Raw genomic sequence first — 19,203 nt, forward strand, 5'->3', positions numbered from 1 at the left:
TTTGAGTAATCTCTACCCCCAACATGGGGCTCACATTTACAACCTAGGGATCAAGAGTCACATGTTCTACTGACTGAGCCAGCCGGGTGCCCCCAATTTTTAGTTATATAGAAGGTGGACATCCTCGTGTAAGCAGCATCCGAATCCATGAGTAAACACTACCAGTTTCAGACAATGGTGAATTCCCCTTTTCACTCACTAAGATCCCCAGCTTAACTGCTGTCTTGACTTTTACCACCAATATGAGTTGCATCTTTGAATTTCATAAAATGGAGTCTTGTGAAATATATGCACTGGCTATGGCTCCTTTCTTCTAGCATGTTTGTGAACTTCATTCCCGCCATTGCCAGTGGTAATACTATGTTCATACCGCTGCAAGATATTCTATTGTAAGACTTGCAGGACAATCTATTACATATGTAAATATTGATGAATATTTGGGATGCTTCGATTTGGGACGAATCATGCCGTGCGTGCAAAATGTATCCGTATATTTTGGTACGTGCGTGTGTAAAATTCCATCGGGTCTACGTATAGCAGTGGAACTGCTGGGCCGTGTCCAAAGTGCATATGGCATATGCACCTGCCTTCTAGCAATGCCTGAATTCCAGGTATTGTACATCTGTACCCTGATATCATGTGATTTTCATTCTAACGATTTTGATGTCTTTGTATCACATTGCAATAATTTAAATACTATTTCTTTTTACGACAGCTTTAGATTTATTTTAAAAAATTGAGAAAATATTAAAAGAGTTCCCATATACCCCAAATCAGTTGGCATCTTACCTTAGTATGGGATGAACCAATATTGATACATTATCATTAACTACAGCATTATTATTATTCAGATGTCTTTAGTTTTTAGTTAGTGCCCTTTTCCTCTTTCAAGATCCCCACCCAAGACACGACATTAGACTTAGCTTCCATGTTTTCTTAGCCTCCTCTTGGCTGTGACTATTTCTGAGACTTCCTTTGTTTTTGATGACCTTGATAGTTTTGTGGAATACTGATCAAGTATTTTGCAGAATGTCCCTCACCTGGAACTTATCTGATATTTTTCTCATGATCAGACTAGTGTTTTGAGGTTTGGGGAGGAAGACGTCAGAAGTACAATATGATCCTTATCACATCCAATCAAGGGTACATATTATCAACATGACTTACGCTGTTGACGTTGGCTTTAATCACCTCACTGAGTACAGTTTTTCAGTTTTTTCCACTCTAAAGTTAGCTTTTCCCCGACTTTTTATACTGTACTCTTCAGAAGGATGTCACTATCCAGCCACCGTGTGCAGCCTGGGCTCAAGGAGTCAGGGAGTTAAGATCTATTGCTTTGAGGGTAGAGTAACCTCATAAGTTATTTGATATTCTGCCCTGGGGTTTTGTCAATTTTCTCCCACTTATTTATGCATTCAAGTACTTGTATGAATTTATGAATATTTATACATTCTTGGGGTTTTAATCTAATACCAATTTATCTTATTGCTCAAATTGTTTCTGTTTTGATCACTGGGAGATTGTTCAGTGGCTCCTGTGTCCCTTTGATGGACCCTATCATTGTGTCTCATTTGGGGCACTTGCTTCTTTTTATGACATGACCATGTTCTCAGGTTCATCTTACATCTTTTTTTTTTAATTTTTTTTAACATTTATTCATTTTTGAGAGACACAGAGAGAGAGACACAGCATGAGCAGGGAAGGGGCAGAGAGAGGGAGACACAGAATCTGAAGCAGGCTCCAGGCTCTGAGCTGTCAGCACAGAGCCCAACGCGGGGCTCGAACTCACGAACTGTGAGACCATAACCTGAGCCGAAGTCAGATGCTCAACCGACTGAGCCACCCAGGCGCCCCTCATCTTACATACTTCTTGCCCACGTCTTAGAATCAGCCGTTTCATCACGCAGCCCATTTCTTCTTATTGGAGAACCATACTAGAAATAAAGATCTGGGCTCTAGGCGTGCTTGTTACTATTGGGATGTCATTTCTTTTAGGTTCTCTTAGCTAACAGAGGAAAACATACATCTGTCTACTAATTCATGTGTCTTAGTTGAGCTATTCTAACAAGACACTATATAGTGGGTAACTTAGAAAATATTTATTTCTCACAATTCTGGAGGGTGGACATCTGAGATCCAGATGTCAGCATGCTCAGTTTTCCCCCCTGGCTTCCAGATAGCCATTTTCTCATTGTATCCTCACATAGTAGAGAGCAAAGAGAGGAAGTAAGTTCCCTCATGTTGTTTCTTATAAGGTACTAATTCCATCACGACAGATCCACCCTTGCTACCTCATTCCCTCCCAAAGGCCCCATCTCCAAATACCATCATATTGAGGGCTAGAGTTTCAACATATGAATTTGGGAAGGGGAGACACAGACAGTCCACTGCACCATGTTTATACACGTATCTGTAAATATTTCTATCTTTAGCCATCTATTATATGATGTATCACATCTGGCTTTGAAAAAAAATCACAAGAAGTGCCCCCCAAAAGCAAAAGAAACCCCATATTTCTACCTGTTTTAAAAACTTTCCTGTGGCTCACAGACTATTTCGAAATATGTTGTTTGATTTCCAAAAATTTTGAATTTTCCACCTATCACAATTCTGCTATTGTCTGACAACTATATGATTTATATTGTTTTAAATTTGTTGAGCTGTGTTGCCTAACACATGAAGCGACCAATATTGGCAAATATTCCACGCACATTGGAGAACAATGTATGTTCTGTTGTTGTTGGATGGAGAGGTCTATAAGTGTCAATTAGGTCAACTTGATTGATACTGCTGCTCAGGTCATCTATATCCTTTCTGCTTCTCTACCTGGGTGATGTATCAGCTGTCAAAGAGGGGTTGAGGTCTCCAAATATAATAGGATATTTGTCGATTTCTCCTTTTAGTTTTATCAGCCCTTTCCCTCATATATTTTGGACTAGCTACAAGTGGACATTGAACGCTTGTAACATGGATAGTGACACTAAGAAAATAGGCTTTGAATCTTTTTTTCATTTTAAAGAACTTAAATTTTAATTGCCATACATGTGTAGTAGCTATGATACTGTATAGAACAGGAATGGAATTGTTGGATCTCATGGACACACTATTAATTTTACTAGACTTTGAAACATTCTGGTTGTATATTCTAGGGGAATGGGTAACACTTTGATTAATTGTCAGTGAGCCAACGAAGCAACCTAAGCTTTTATATATAAGCTTACATACGTAAAATATCATCACAAAAGCCTAATGTACTCTGAATGATGCAATATAATTAATTAACCTAACACTAGACCAATGAAATACTATAATCTATAGTATTTTGTATGATTAAAAGTATTTTTTGCATATATTTACTCTTTTCCTTGATGTATATCCCAATCGGAACTGAGTAAGCACAAGTGAGGCCATTTGAAAGGTAAGGAAACTGATGTTTAGTCAGGAAAGAAACACATCCAAAGTCACAGAGTGTAAAAATGACGGACCAAAGACTTCATGCAAAATGTTCACGACTGGTCCAGGAAAGTCTCCACTGACTTCACTGTGCTTCATCAAAGAAAGGTTAAACTTCAGAGTTTTAAGAAAGGAATGGAGCTTTATGTTCATACATTTGAGAGTTGGAGGAATTGAGATTTTTTTCTAACATGTAGTAATGAATGAATAAGGAAAATGAATTGTGATCTCAGAAAATAGATCCTAGCTGATGAAGAACACTGGCGTGGAGATAATATTATTCACTGATATTTTCTGTCCCTCTACATTTCCTGTCTCCCACACAGCACTGGGAAGGTCACCATTTAATGAGCTGTGGCCAGAATGACACATGCTTCTCGACCAAAGTATCTCATTGCCAGAGGTCCAACTTCTAACTTTTTTTTTCCCTACCTCGGCAAAATAAAAAAAACTTTTTGAGATATTATTCTATTTTGTAGAACCCATATCAGTGTGGGTCTAAACAGCCAACTAACAATGAACATGTAAAGTATGCAGTAAATGAACTTCTGATGTGTTAAGCCACCAATATTTCAAAGTTAAGTTTTGTTACAGAGCATACACCTAGCCTGTGATAACATCCAACCAAAAGAATAGTGACAACCAAATTCTTGATGCTATAGATGCTAGTTGCTGTCTTTATGACTTTGAACCATACAGTTGTATTCTCACACGTGTATATTTATGACTCAGTGGTCACAGTATGATCTTCTTGCTATCACTGTGGATCCAAAATACAGAAGTATAGCTTCATATTTGTTTACTAGTATCTGTGGGATAACATGAAGGTGTTTCTTCTTTACATTCAAGTTCTTGATAGATTGAAGTTTGAGGCAACAAGTCTTGATAAGGACTTTCAGAAGGTGATTTCCAGCAAAAAAATACAGAAATCTGTAAAGAAGTCAAAGAATAATCCATAAAATAATCTGTAAAGTCTGTAAAATAAGCCATAAAGAATAATATAATCTAAGTCCTCAATGATTTGTCTCCAAATATATGCTCTCTTACTCTAAAGATTAATTGTGTGGATTTGGGGCCAGAGGAACTTAATGGCTGCTCTCCAAAAAAGGTAGAGGGTGAGTTCAGTTTCAATCATGACTAAAACTACCCAATGATTCAACAAATGGTGTTGGGAAAACTGGACATCAACATGCAGAAGAATGAACCTGGACCACTTTCTTATACCACACACAAAAATAAATTCAAAATGGATAAAAGACCTAAATATGAGGCATGAAACCATAAAAATCCTGGAGGAGAACACAGGCAGTAACTTCTTTGACATCGTCTGTAGCAATTTGTTTCTAAATATTTCTCCTGAGGCAAGAGAAACAAAAGCAAAAATAAACTATTGGGACTTTACTAAAATAAAAAGCTTCTGAGTGAAGGAAACAATCAACAAAACTAAAAAGCAATCTATGGAATGGGAGAAGATACTTGCAAACGACATATCTGATAAAGAGTTAGTATCCAAAATCTATAATTTATCAAACTCAACCCTCGAAAAATAAATAATCTAATTAAAAAATGGGAAGAAGTCTTGAATAGGCATTTTTCCAAAGAAGGTATCCAGATGGCCAACAGACACATGAAAAGATGCTCAACATCACTGATCATCAGGGAAATGCAAATCAAAACTACAATGAGATATCACCTTACCCCAGTCAGAATGACTAAAATCAATAACACAAGAAACAACAGGTGTTGATGAGGATGGGGAGAAAGAGGAACCCTCCTGCACTGTTGGTGGAAATGCAAACTGGTGCAGTAACTCTGCAAAACAGTGTGGAGTTTCCTCAAAAAGTTAAAAATAGAACTACCTTACAATCCAGCAGTTGCACTAGTAGGTATTTACTCACAGGATACAAAAATACGAATTCAAAGGGACACATGCATTCCAATGTTTATAACAGCACTATCTGCAATAGCTAAATTGTGGAAACAGCTCAAGTGTCCACCCACTGATGAATGGATAAAGGAGGTATGGTATATATACACAATGGAATATTACTCAGCCATAAAAAAGAATGGAATCTTGCCATTTGCAAAAACGTGGGTGGAGCTGGAGAGTATTTTGCTAAGTGAAATAAGGTAGTCTGAGAAAGACAAATACCATATGATTTCACTCACATGTGGAATTTAAGAAACAAAACAAATGAGCAAGGGAAAAAGAGAGAGAGGCAAACCAAGGAACAGACTCTTAACTATAGAGAACAAACTGAGGGTTACTAGAGGGAAGGTCGAAGGAGGATGGGTGGAATAGTTGATGGGGATTAAGGAATGTACTTGTCATGATGATCACTGAGTGTTGTATGTTACCAATGAATCACTGTATATTTTAACCTGAAGCTGATATTACACTGTATGTTAATGAACTATAATTTAATGAAACTTGAAAAAAAAAACCTACCCAATGGTTAATTTTTTTCAGATATTAAGCCAGGTGAGTATCAATCTACTTGGGTTACTAGTATTTAGTTTTGAGGAAGATAAAGGAAACTATAAACATATCCATTAAAATCATTCTTGAACAACAGAAATAGGGAGAGATAGTAGGGCCTTCTTTAATCATTTTGGTATAAAGAATGCCAACCCAGCTAATATTGGGACATTACATGTGATGCATTGCTGATGGGCTGGAAAATAATGAGTTGCTAATAGAACATAAGTTTTTGAGTGTCTGAACATGTTTTGTGTGATTACGCATAGAAAATTTTAAGTATTTTTGTATTTTGTATTTGTGATTTGATGTCTGTCTCTTATAATGAACGATTATTTGATGAGAGAAAATAATATAAGGTTTTATAAATAAAGGATGGTTATTGTGTTTTCATAATTTTTAAATAATGCTTAACCCATAGAGCTGTTGCTGACATTTCCCTTCTTCTCTTAACAATATAACCTGTTTCTAAACTGGAAAATGGAGATAAAATTGGGACTATATTTCCTAGGCTCTCTTGCGGCTAAGTATGGGAAAATATTTAAGTACTAGCCGACAAAACGTGAGAATAAGTAGTAAATCTCACTCTGGAGTTACACACTTAAGAAGAAGGGTATGTATTCTCATTTCCCTTTTCCTTTCTGCTGATTGGGATGTGGATGTCATAGCAGGAGGTCCTTCGTGGATCCAGAGGTGAAAGCTACATTTTGACAAGAATCTACCTTTCCATCCCTGTTTTTGGTGCAACTATGTTGTCATAGAAGGCAAAAACCTGACTTACAGTAGCCAGAGAATATTTGACATATAAAAGCCATGTATACCAGTAGAGAGTAGATGCAAATACTGAGAAATATCTAAGAATACCTAAAAAGAGCATACTCTCCAATGTCTACTCTAGCGAGGGCCATGAAAATTAGCATACAAAGAGCCAGAGAGGAAAATGGATAAGTTAATACCTCCCCGAGAAGGGAACTATGACATAACTTAAGTATTTTATGGCTTTTGGGGGGCAGGGTGTCTCCATAATTCCTGCCTTAGAACATATTGTAATTGCCATAGATCAGTGATTTCACATTTCTCTTTTTATCTCCAGGTTGTAGTTTTATCATTGTCTTTGGTCAAGTCCACATTTATATAATGTAAGTAGAAATAGGGCAAATAATTTGTCTTTCAGCCCTCACTGCAATGAACTACTTCTGTTTTTGTTGTAGAGAACGACAAAGATACAGTAACTCCAGAGCAACAAATGGTTTGGATTATTGTCCTTCGTGAGCTGGTGAGTTGTATTTTAGGTGTGGGGAAGAAGGTAGATGTGTCTATTTGGTGCCTATAGAGAAGAATGTGATTGAGAATGTTCCTCATCTTCCTTTAAGAATAGAAATTCTGGGGGCGCCTGGGTGGCTCAGTCGGTTAAGGGGTCGACTTTGGCTCAGGTCACGATCTCGCGGTCCGTGAGTTCGAGCCCCGCGTCGGGCTCTTTGCTGACAGCTCAGAGCCTGGAGCCTGTTTCGGATTCTGTGTCTCCCTCTCTCTGACCCTCCCCCGCTCATGCTCTCTCTCTGTCAAAAATGAATAAACATGAAAAAAATTAAAAAAAAAAAAGAATAGAAATTCTGTATATCTGAGCTAGATTTGAGCCTAATGGAACTCTGTGGCCTCCTTTACAGCTCAGTGTGGTCATGCAACACATGTTGTCCAGTGTAATGTGAGAGAAGATCCGCATTTTCCTTCAGACCCATGGCCTTACAAGAATAAATATGTCTTCCCCTTCTCTGTGTCTTTTCTCATTGGGTGCTGCACAAGTATTCTGTGGTGGGAAGAATATTATGGTGTCATTTCCGTGATTGTGTTATATCATGTGGCAGAAAAACAAAACAAAACAAAACGTTATCTGGATGAGCCTAATCTAAGTATAGGAGTCCTTTCAAGGCAGAGTGTTCTCTGGATGGTAGAAAAGGAAGTCAGAGTGATTCAAAGCACGAGAACTGTTTGACAAAGAGGAAGCTCTCTGTTACTGAAATGGAGGGAACCTCTTGAACAGATCCAAGAGCAGCTTCTAGGAGCTGAGGATGAATGACTCCTGGCCAACAATCCCAGTTCCATAACACAGGCCGCTGGATTCTGCCAACAACAGCAGAGAACTATCAGACCATCCCCAGACTTTCCGGGAGTCCAGGCATCCAGTACATGGACTTCAGCCTTATGAGATGACTGGATTCTGAGTAAAGAATCCACTCAGGTCCACCGGGACTTCTGATCTACCTTTGCCGTGTCCGTGGGTCCATCCCATCCATGGCCTTCCTTTCTTGACTGCCTGCCCTGAGGAATTCAGACTTGCTTACCAGCCCTTAGACTCATGTAATCCAATTGCTTGTGATAATGTTATACGCTTGAAATGAGGGGGATTTCAATACCAGAAACCTTTCCATTTTCTGTCTGAATTAACCCTAATTGACACACAGTTGTGGCAATAATTTCAACACACAAAAAAGAACCAGGTAATGAAGTTGAGAAAAATATGCTGCTAGCTCTTACCTACATCTGTTACCTGTAATAATAAAACATAAAATTCTAACTATATCTGTGTTTCCAGTCAGCTGTATTGTCAACTTTATATACCTGCAATAATATATTTCATCTCTTTCAGGCTTTTAAATTAGTTATACCTTGATTTTATTATTTTTGGATGATATATACGTTGCATATTCATCACACTAAAGAGTGTACTTCATATAGTAAATTAATAGATGGATGGATGGATGGATGGATGGACAGATGTTTGAAGTCATGGATAGATACCCATGGGTGAGAGTTTCCGTACGGAAAAGAGAATTGCACACTGTGTATTCCAAGTGTGCTCAACACACAGCTAGTAGCTTCCAGGTTGTCCACAGAATCACTTCTAGTTTATGCTTTTGTTCATTTTACCAACGGTGAAAAGAGTCATCGACCACATTGTTTAACGAAACAGTTGAAATCATCCTCTTTCTTCTAAGAATTGTACATACCCAGTGAATATTCCTGTCATCCACATTATAGACGAGCATGGAGAGAGGGAGTGAAATTAAAATTTGCAGACAAGTTAGGATCATTAGGACAATCACAAGTCCCTGTTAAAAGAAAATAAAATGTCATGCATTACCTTCCACTTTGATGATAGTTTAGAAAGTTTTATGTCAGAGCCCCACATCAGGCCATCAAAAGGGGACACATCACATTATAAAAATGGTGCAATGAAGTTGGGTCTGAACCCACAAATCTATGTGCTGTTACAGAAAAGCAAGAGTTAGGGATGATATTAAACATTCTTGAACATACTAATACAAGATGGGAAGTAAAACTTGATGACATTACAGAATTCACAATAACTACTCCACTTTTGATTTTTATTAAAATCATTATTATTATTATTATTATTGGTGGTAGGGTAGGTTATTAGTAATATTACTATTGAAGTTATTGTTACTCAGTCATGGAGATCAGAAATGTTGCCAAGGCTTGCAAAGCTGACTTTTCTCAATAAACAGGGCAGAAATGGTAAGGGTTAAGATCTCCCCAGTGAAATACTAAAATTTCCCAGTTTTCCACTGGACTCAATTCTAATTAAAACCAGAATGTCTCCGGGGTGCCTGGGTGGCTCAGTTGGTTAGGTGACTGACTTTGGCTCAGGTCATGATCTCACAGTTTGTGAATTCGAGCCCTGCGTTGCGCTCTGTGCTGACAGCTCAGAGCCTGGAGCCTACTTCGGATTCTGTGTCTCCCTGTCTCTCTACCCCTCCCCTGCTCATGCTTTGTGTCTCTCTGTCTCTCAATAAGAAATAAACATCAAAAAAATTTTTTTAAAAAAAACCCAGAATGTCTCCTAAATTCGGAACACGCTTTAGGGTAAAAATTAAATAACAGTTGTGAAAATTTTTGTCATTGTCCTCATAAGTAAAATGTGTCTTCCCACACTCCAGTGTTCCTGGTTTCTTTTACTGGTTTCTTCCTGATTTCTTTCTCCTCTATTTCAGACCATTCGTCTGCATTTCTTTCACATGGCTTTATTGCAAAAAAAAAAAAAAAAAAAAAAAAGGGATTACGCTCAAATAGTGGCAAGTCAGAATAAACATTCATTCTCCAGGTAGTTTTGGGTAATAACTTATTTTTAAAATCCTAGCAGTAATGAATATTATAATAGAAAATAATTTTAAAAAATAAAGGATAAAGTAAAAATTTCCCCAATCTTTGACTCAGATTTTAATATCATTCTAGTTTTTCCAGAAAAAATAAAATTTAGACCACAGAATTGGGGCTCTCTGCCATTGAAAAGAAATAGTTTTTTTCTCTTTCTAATTGTTGCACCTGTAGAGAGGCATTTGGAAGGACTCTGGAAGCAAGAATTTTTGTCATGTTCTTGAAATATACCAATGATCAGGTTTCATCTTCATCATGCTCAGATAAGCGTTCAGTCTTCTCCAAATTCAGGGGGATAATACTTACAATTGCAATTGATTTGATGCCCAAACAGAGAGTTTCTTCCTTGCAATCATAGCAGAAATTTTTTGTTAAATTATATGACAGAATACAGATCCCAACAATCGAGACCAATGTGCTAAGAGTGTTAGCACCTATATTCTTCCTCAGCTGGAAAAAAAAAAAAAAAAGACATAACTAGCTTATAAATTAAGGACCAAGGGTTTCTAGACCCTACATGTTGGGGAGAGAATTCTGATTTCATTGACTTATCCATGAGATCTACAGGCATTCATCATCCTTATAGTGCCAATTTGGTTCAATGATAAATCACAATTGCGAGAAGAAGAGTTAGAGAAGATTGATCTTTCATGAACACATACCATGGATAGGATAAAAATATTATGTGCATTTTTGTCAGCATCTCTTGTTTTCTCCTCCTATTAGCTCCTCCCTCCACCAAAGATAAAAATCTGCCTTGCTCAAGCCTAAGCCATGTTTTTCTCTTTATTAAACGTCACCCCACCCCATTACCATAACGAGGCTTGAATAGCTACATAAATCTTTACTCACTCTTCTTATGGTGATGAGATATGGGGATCAGAATTCTAAAATCCAGGGAGATCCAGCCTGTCTGTGTCTAGACATAGGATGGTCACGTGATTCATTGGGCCAAAGGGACAGTTACACGATGAAATGTACTACAAAATAATGAATCCCCAGGGTGACTGGGCTTCACGTGGGAAACTCAGAGTGTTATAAGTGCTCATTTTCTCCCTGAATGACGAAGGGGAAGGTTGTTAGCTTACCAGTGATTTTGTTTGCTTCTTGGCAGACACAACAGTCAGAGATCCAGACACGATAAACTGTTTAGAAGATAAGAAAGGTATCTACAGAGCAGTGGCTTCTTCCAAGTCGCCTTTCCACCCTGTTGCCAGATGCATATCTTTCTTCATATCTAGTACCTCCCCCCTCTACCCCCCACCTGCCAGGGCCATCCCTTCAGAACTCAGAGGAAAGCAGATGATTAAAGTGTGTGCACCACACAATTAAAGTACCACAGTTATAATTTATTCTTCTGACCAGTAAAATTCCCTTAGCTAAATCAGAGAAGGGGACGTAAAAACCACAGGGCGAAACGACGTATTCAATGTGGAGAGAACAAAATAAATAAATATAACCCAAAGACACACTTTGGGGTGCAGAAAAGGGAACATGTGAACTCAAATTACATGGCGCTTTTCTCAATGTGTTTGGCCAAGAAGGGTGATGACTTAAGAAGAGTAACACCTGCTTACCCTTCCCACCCAGCAAATTCTCTAATCCAAATATTATTACATTTCAGAGATGCTTCTCCCATGTGTCAAACCCAGGATTTTCTTCTCAGAAAAATGGCAAGATCATTACTGAATAGCTTCAGGCTATACAGCAATGAATAGAACTTAAGGGTATTATTATATTAGAATATATATTAAAGCTCAGGTTGGGAGGGGCGCCTGGGTGACTCAGTCAGTTAAGCATCGGGCTTCAGCTCTGGTCATGATCTCACAGTCAAGTCTTCAAGTTGGAGCACCCCCCCCCCCCCAACAGGCTCTGTGCTGACAGCTCAGAGCCTGGAGCCTGCTTCAGATTCTGTGTCTCCTTCTCTCTCTGCCCCTCCCCTGCTCACACTTTGTTTCTCTCTCTCTCTCTCTCTCTCTCTCTCAAAAATAAAAAAATGTAAAATAAAGTTCAGGTTGAAAGTTAAATCTTAACTAAGTGTCATTGCAAGTACTCTAGAATTGGCAAGTTGTCACAGAAATTGTGTGTTGAGTTGATGAATGAATGAATAACGGATTAAATAATAATAATTTGAGATATAAGTGAGATACTCACAGACAATGCCCCCCATAAAGGGAAGCCTGTGTAAATTGAGAAGAAAATAGTTGGGTACATTTCAGAATCAAAAGCAAAAAATCCAATTATCCCATAAAAGATGCATTTCACACCAATCATAATCTGAGCCACCTGGGTAAGAGACAAAACAAACCAAATTACCAACCATTCAAATTAACAAAACAAAAACAATGTCTTAAAGACAATGGTGAGCATTTCTCAGGAGAGAGAGAAGCCCTCGGGCCAAACATCACGGTCACCCATTTTCAAGGTTTGAATCCCTTGAATATTATGAAAAGATCTACTAAGAAGAGTCAGTTCCTGGAGAGTCTGCTTTTTCTTTTTTCCCGGAGGTCTGCCCATGGGGGTCAACCTTGCTCCAATAAGATATAGTCACTATTAGGCTCATCTAAGAGATTAGGACTTCTATGGTCTCCTCTTAATGCATCCCTCCCATCCTCCTACAAATGTGGTCCTTTGCTTTTAATTGAAGTGTCTTTCTTCCACACCACAGAATGGTCGACAGGGATAATAACCTGATGCCTCTATGTCAGGATAATTAGCCAGAATAACCCTCTACCCTCAGGATATGCCCCAGCTTCTGGTTCAAAATTCTTTATAGTGTTTACTTACTTACCCCCAGAGCTTTTAGATTCCCCTTCAGGAATTTCTGCAGCTTGTCGAGCAAATGTTTCAGGGTACCAGGCTTTTCAGTCTTTCCTAATGGGGTACTTTGGTTTGGGTTTGGAGGAATGTCCACAGTCTTCCCATCAGAATCCGAAGTTTTGCTCATTCTGTAATAGATGGCATCAGATATGCACCGTCATATGCCCAATACTGTTAATGTTATTATAATGGAAGTAGATACTGGGCTTCTTTTATCTGAAGTCTTTATCGTATGAAGGGAAGGCATTGGCCAAGTGATGCTTATGTGTCCATGCTGCTGACTCTGATATCACTGATGTGGTCAGCATGGAGAGACATGACAGAGGTTGAGAAATACCAAATCCTATGTAACTGTAAGATAGCCTCCAAGATTTTTTTTTTCTTTTTAACATTGCATGTGGCCACAGACTTGTATAAAAGAACCCCCAATGGGAATGGTGATATATCTATTTAGCCTTATCCCTGGTGGAGTAAAAATCACCTGAGATTTAAACGCAAAGAGTTTTGAATGAAAGACATTTCCCTTTAATTGAATTAAATATATCATGTAACTTATCATCCAATCCAAGATAATCTTAGGAATGAAAGAGAATAGGAGTGGTATCCATAATTATAGGAGAGACCTGGGGATACACTATGTAAAAGCCACCTTAACTTTGATCACTGTGTGACAATGAGAGGTGTATTTAGTTGAAACCCTAGGTTTGTCAACATAAAATATAATCATGCTTATGCTTCATAGGTGTGACACTGGAAATGATGTATCCAATTTTTTTAGTATCATCAGAGATGTAACGTTGCATAAATTCTAGTATTATCTTCTCAAGAAGGTAGGGTGTGCTTTGGTACTCGTCAAAAACAATGATGGATTTCCATTGTAGAACAAACCCAAGAGGGGTTTCCTTCATAAACTAACTCATTTTGAACTTTTTTTTTTTTTTACCAAATATTCGCTTTTTATTTCTATATCATCATTTACTCTATCAATTTTAGGACTATTTTGTACCATTAAATTAAGTTGGGGAAATAGGGGCAGACTTTGTTCCTTATTACGTTGGTATTTGTGATGCTATCACTCTCCCTATTAAGTTTCAGTTTAGCTTTGGTTACAATTTGTACAATTCCTTCTTATGTTTTCTCCTCCTATTATGCTAATGATATGGAATTAGACCCTTTATATAGCTATTTATGTTTAGATTTCCTGAATCAAAGTGGAAACATAGTTTCTGGCTCTTGAGATCCATGCTCAGTGTCTTTAAAAAAAAAAAAAAAGAGTTAGTGTATATCAGTTCCAACACTCTTTGAGTGTGTAAATTTCTTTGCAGTCTCCATGAAAAGATTAAGATATCATGACATGGAACTCCTTTGGGACACTTAAGATTAATCATAAGTATTCGATGTTTCTATTCCCAGTAGTTGCTTTTCATTAAAGAGCTGAAACAGGGAATTTATTTTGTCTGATCACACTGGAAGTGCAAACGAGAGAGATTTTTTTTTTCTATTTCTTTGGTGGATGAATCTCATTCATTAATATTTCATAAATAGAGAGGATCTCATCAATCTATGTTTTTAAAATGTGTTTTCAAACCTTGAAAATGGGTGACCATGATGTTTGGACCGAGTGCTTCTCTCTCTCAACAAACGAGAGATTTTTTTTTTCTATTTCTTTGGTGGATGAATCTCATTCATTAATATTTCATAAATAGAGAGGATCTCATCAATCTATGTTTTTAAAATGTGTTTTCAAACCTTGAAAATGGGTGACCATGATGTTTGGACCGAGTGCTTCTCTCTCTCAACAAACGAGAGAGATTTTTTTTTCTATTTCTTTGGTGGATGAATCTCATTCATTAATATTTCATAAATAGAGAGGATCTCATCAATCTATGTTTTTAAATGTGTTTTCAAACCTTGAAAATGGGTGACCATGATGTTTGGACCGAGTGCTTCTCTCTCTCCTGAGAAATGCTCACCATTGTCTTTAAGACATTGTTTTTGTTTTGTTAATTTGAATGGTTGGTAATTTGGTGTTTTAAAATGTGTTTTAAAAATAACATAAAATTATTCTATGTTTTTAAAATGTGACCCTTATATCTAAAGATGGTGAATAACTTGCCCAAATTCACAGACATATTTATAGATGTGGGACCAAAGAGCTATGGGTCTGATAAGTAAAAATCTGCTCTTTAGGCGAAGCCTGCCTCAAACTAACACATCCTTTTTTTAGCCTCCCGAAGCCCACAGGTAACAGGTTTGAGTGTTTGAGGGAGCCATTGCTCCCAACGTAACTTTTTTTGGGGGGGAAACACACTACTGACCCCCCCAAAGTATCCCCTATCACTCCTCACTGCAAATGTCACTATGTATTCATCCATTCACTCAACAAGTATGTGTTTTTAGATTAAAAATGCTGACCATAATACCGGGCACATTTTTATTCACTAATGCCTTTAATGATATTTTATTGCAGCTATGTGATTATCATCTGTAATATTCTATCAAATTGTAAGCCTGTAGTTGAACCTGTTAGTGCTCCTTGAAGCTACCATCCAAACGGTCAGTATTTTGAGTAGGACTTTCACATTTACAGCCGTCCTCTTTCTAACAAATGCTGCTCTCCACCTCTGTTGCCTACTTAGAGAATGACGTTGCAGTATTTCTTGGTTACTCAACAATACAAAAATTAGCCTTGTTTACCACGATGTCCTCACCTTAAGTATTGACTTCAAAGCCCAATGACCCTTTATGTGTTAATATAGCTTCAGACCTACCTAATCCTCCTCGTCGTGTCTCTACCAGATTAGTTATAAAACTCTCATGATTCTAAAAATATTATTATGAACTTAGCTGACTCACCCATGTCCATTCTTGATGTTCTGAATTTCATTTGCAGATCGTAGACAGAAAAGTTTCTGCGTCACAATTCTAACCAAATTATTCCCCTGTATCTTACATTGGGTCTTCTAGAAAATAGGGCTGGAGACAAACTTCCTTGGTAAGCTAAGCCTTACTATCTACCCGCTGATGGGTAAAGTTGTTTGCATAATCAGACAGTCAGAAAGCAGGAATGTAGACAAGATCAGATGTGTCTACGTCACTGAAACTTTCTGCATTATCTTTAAAAATTTCCTAAAATATATGACGTTGAATATCTACCAGTGGAAAGAAAGGAAAAACTGTCTCTGCCTTGAGCCCACATTCTGTTCAGTCTCTGTCAGGTTCCACGGCTTTCCCTCTCAGAACATAGACAAAAGTACTTTCTGGTGCTCTGGATAATGGGGGAAAAAAAAGTTCTACCTACCTAGTGTTGTTCCACCACACAAATGTGGGAGCCTGTCGTCTTCTTAAGCTTATGTGTCTTGTATGTGTATCAAAGACTGTGCCAACATGTAGGGGAGAGAAATCTATGCTCAGATCTCTGTGTTTCCTCATTTGCTATATTTCCACACCTAGAACTCTAGATAAGCAGTTTTGATGTACATCAATAAAATCGATATAAATCATGTTTTGTTGCTCAAAATTAGAAGCATTATCACCTTGGGGTGCCTGGTGGCCCAGTCAATTAAGTGTCTGACTTTGGCTCTGGTCATGATCTCACAGTTCATGGGTTTGAGCCCCATGTCGGGCTCTGTGCTGACAGCTCAGAGCCTGGAGCCTGCTTCAGATTCTGTGTCTCCCTCTCTCTCCTTCCCTCCCCTCCTCGTGTTCTGTCTCTCTCTCAAAAATAAATAAATTTTTTTACAAGCATTAGCACTGTAATCCTCAATACCAATTTATACTTTTTTTTTTGCGCTCACTTTCTTCGCATTTCTTTCCATTAATCTGACAAAGACTATATTTTTTCTTTTAACTTACTAAATAAACTTCTTTCCTTTGGAGCAATTTCTAGGAAATTCATATTTTCAACAAACTTTTCTTGGTCTTTGTGTTAGCACCTTATTAACTCTAACTTCACTAAAATAAAATAAACATAAACATGAGCAAAAACAAAAAATAATTATATTTCCAATGACACTTAAATTTATATCTAGCTAGCTATATCTATCTATCTATCTATCTATCTACCTATCTATCATCTATTTCAATGGCCAGGCTCAAGTATACCAAGCAAAGTATTAATATATAACTGTATTACAGTAACATTACAGTAAAAATCAATAAAAATTATTAAACTTTCTTCAGCTTGACCAAGGGAAAAAGAGAGAAGACAAAAATTATCAATGTAAGGAATAAAAGAAGGGACATCCCTGCAGAATCCAGAGATATTCAAAGGATAATAAAGAAATACCGTGAATAAATTTAGGAAGTAAATTTGACATCTTGAAGGAAATGGAATAATTACATGAAAGACATAAATTATGAACATTGACTCAGTAATAGATGATCTCCTTAGTTTAATATCTATTAAACAATTGAGTGAATAGACAAAAACCATTACAACAACAACAATAACAAAACCAACTCCATCATATATCGCTAATTCTACCAAATATTTAAGGGAAAAAAAGTTGGACGTAATCCCTTCTATGTTACGAGGTCAACATTGCTCCAATACCATAACGAGACAAAGATATAAGAACTATGTGGCAATAACTCTCAACATAGGTCCAGAAATCCACAGCAAAATGTTATCACATCAAATCCAAAAGTATATCAAAAGATACCACACCACAGCCAACAGAGTTTATTTCAGGAAGGCAACAGTGGTTTAACAAAAAAATCAATGCGTAAAATTCATCATATTGACAGAATAAATACAAAAACCCACATGATCTTCTCAATATACAGGAAACGTGTCTGACGAAATTTATTTATTCATGATAAAGAAAAAACTCTCAAAAAACTAGGAAAAGATGTGGATTCCCATTATCTGGAAAAAGTCATATACAAAAACCTACAGTTACAACATACCCAGCAGTGAGATACTGACTACTTATTCCCCAATACTAGCGTATATGTGCTCACCACTCCTGTTCAACATCTACTGGAAGTCATAGCCAGGGTCATATGGCAAGAAAAGAAAGACCTAAAGTTCGGAAAGTAAGAAATATAAATGTCCCTATTGAAGACATTGTTGTTTATGTAGAAAATCCTACAGAATCTTTTAAAAAATCTAGAACTAGTAAATGAGTATAGCAGACTTTCCTTTCTGTGAAAAAGCATTAAAAGAAGAGATAAGGTTTGCTTTGGATGTTTTTTCTACATTTTTTTGTTTGTTTCCATAGACTTAGTCTAGTGTTTAAGACAGTGTTAAGTGCCAGTAACATATTGTAGTTGACGAAATGCTATCAGACTGTGGCAACAGCTCAGCCAGAATCACACAGTGAGTTGCCAGTTTCTGATCTTATTCTAGGCGGTACAGGCAGAATTGCATTAAGCCATCTGCTAGCACTTCCTTAAATTGTGATTAGCCATATATTAAGAGAGGCCACATGTGTCTTTTGACTATAGATTACAAACTGATAGTGTTCCAGGCCTTTCCAAAAAGTCGAAATGTGATGATCACTATTCCCTTGCCACACAGTGTGTGGGTTACTTCAGGCTGAGTCAGGATCCACGACGCAAAGGAGAATAAGGACCTGCAGGGGCTCAATCACTGAAAAAGCAGAACCTGTGTGCAGAAAGTGTGTGTATTTCCCTATTTTCAAACATCAGTCACACTTTACTCATTGGGTTGCTTTTACAGGACCCTGAATTGAAAAGGCCATCACTGACTTCATGATGTATAATCGTAATGGGACAGAGAACACCAAAATGGAAAATAAAGGAAAATTATGGCTACTTCAAGGTTAAAGGATAAAAGCAGGGTTTATTTTAATTCATTTATGTCATAGAAAATTGTACATTTTAGGGAAAGTGTCAGGAAGCACATGATCTACCTAGCTGGCCTATTGCACAGCTCCCAGCATAGCATTAGCATTATAGTCCAAAGTGAAGGGCTTCTCAGAAATTGTGGGGATCAGCTGTTCTGGCACACATCCTCCAAGGCCAGACCAGAATCCCCAAATACCTACAACCTTTCTGGTGTGTTCCTTTTCTTCATACCGCCAACGGTATGAGACGATGCCAGTGCCGATGCGGAGGGATCACGTACTTCATTGATCATGTCCAAATGGAATCATAATTGAGGATAGAGTAGGGGGCCCCAGCAGAGTCAACATCAGCAAATCTATGACCTTGGATCCCCCCCCCCCCGCCCCCCCCCAGACACTTAAGACTCTATTTACTACCTGATTACTGATTTACTTTTAATGATACAATTAGAGGAAGTCCAG

The 19,203-nt window shown here is 37.6% G+C and overlaps 1 protein-coding gene across 1 annotated transcript; it reads right to left on the reverse strand.

The window, feature by feature from the left end:
- Positions 1-3,411: 3,411 nt before the first annotated feature.
- Positions 3,412-15,914, reverse strand: LOC102965334 (membrane-spanning 4-domains subfamily A member 3-like). The gene is made up of 7 exons (XM_042958827.1): positions 15,785-15,914; positions 12,900-13,056; positions 12,263-12,394; positions 11,197-11,253; positions 10,415-10,558; positions 8,941-9,042; positions 3,412-4,383 (listed from the first exon to the last, which is right to left on the reverse strand). Exons 2-7 carry the CDS (start codon positions 13,053-13,055, stop codon positions 4,243-4,245), a joined length of 732 nt encoding a protein of 243 aa, XP_042814761.1. The 5' UTR covers position 13,056; positions 15,785-15,914; the 3' UTR covers positions 3,412-4,242.
- Between the last annotated feature and the right edge of the window lie 3,289 nt (positions 15,915-19,203).

The sequence above is a fragment of the Panthera tigris genome, chromosome D1 (genome assembly GCF_018350195.1).
Source record: "Panthera tigris isolate Pti1 chromosome D1, P.tigris_Pti1_mat1.1, whole genome shotgun sequence".
Taxonomy (NCBI): domain Eukaryota; kingdom Metazoa; phylum Chordata; class Mammalia; order Carnivora; family Felidae; genus Panthera; species Panthera tigris.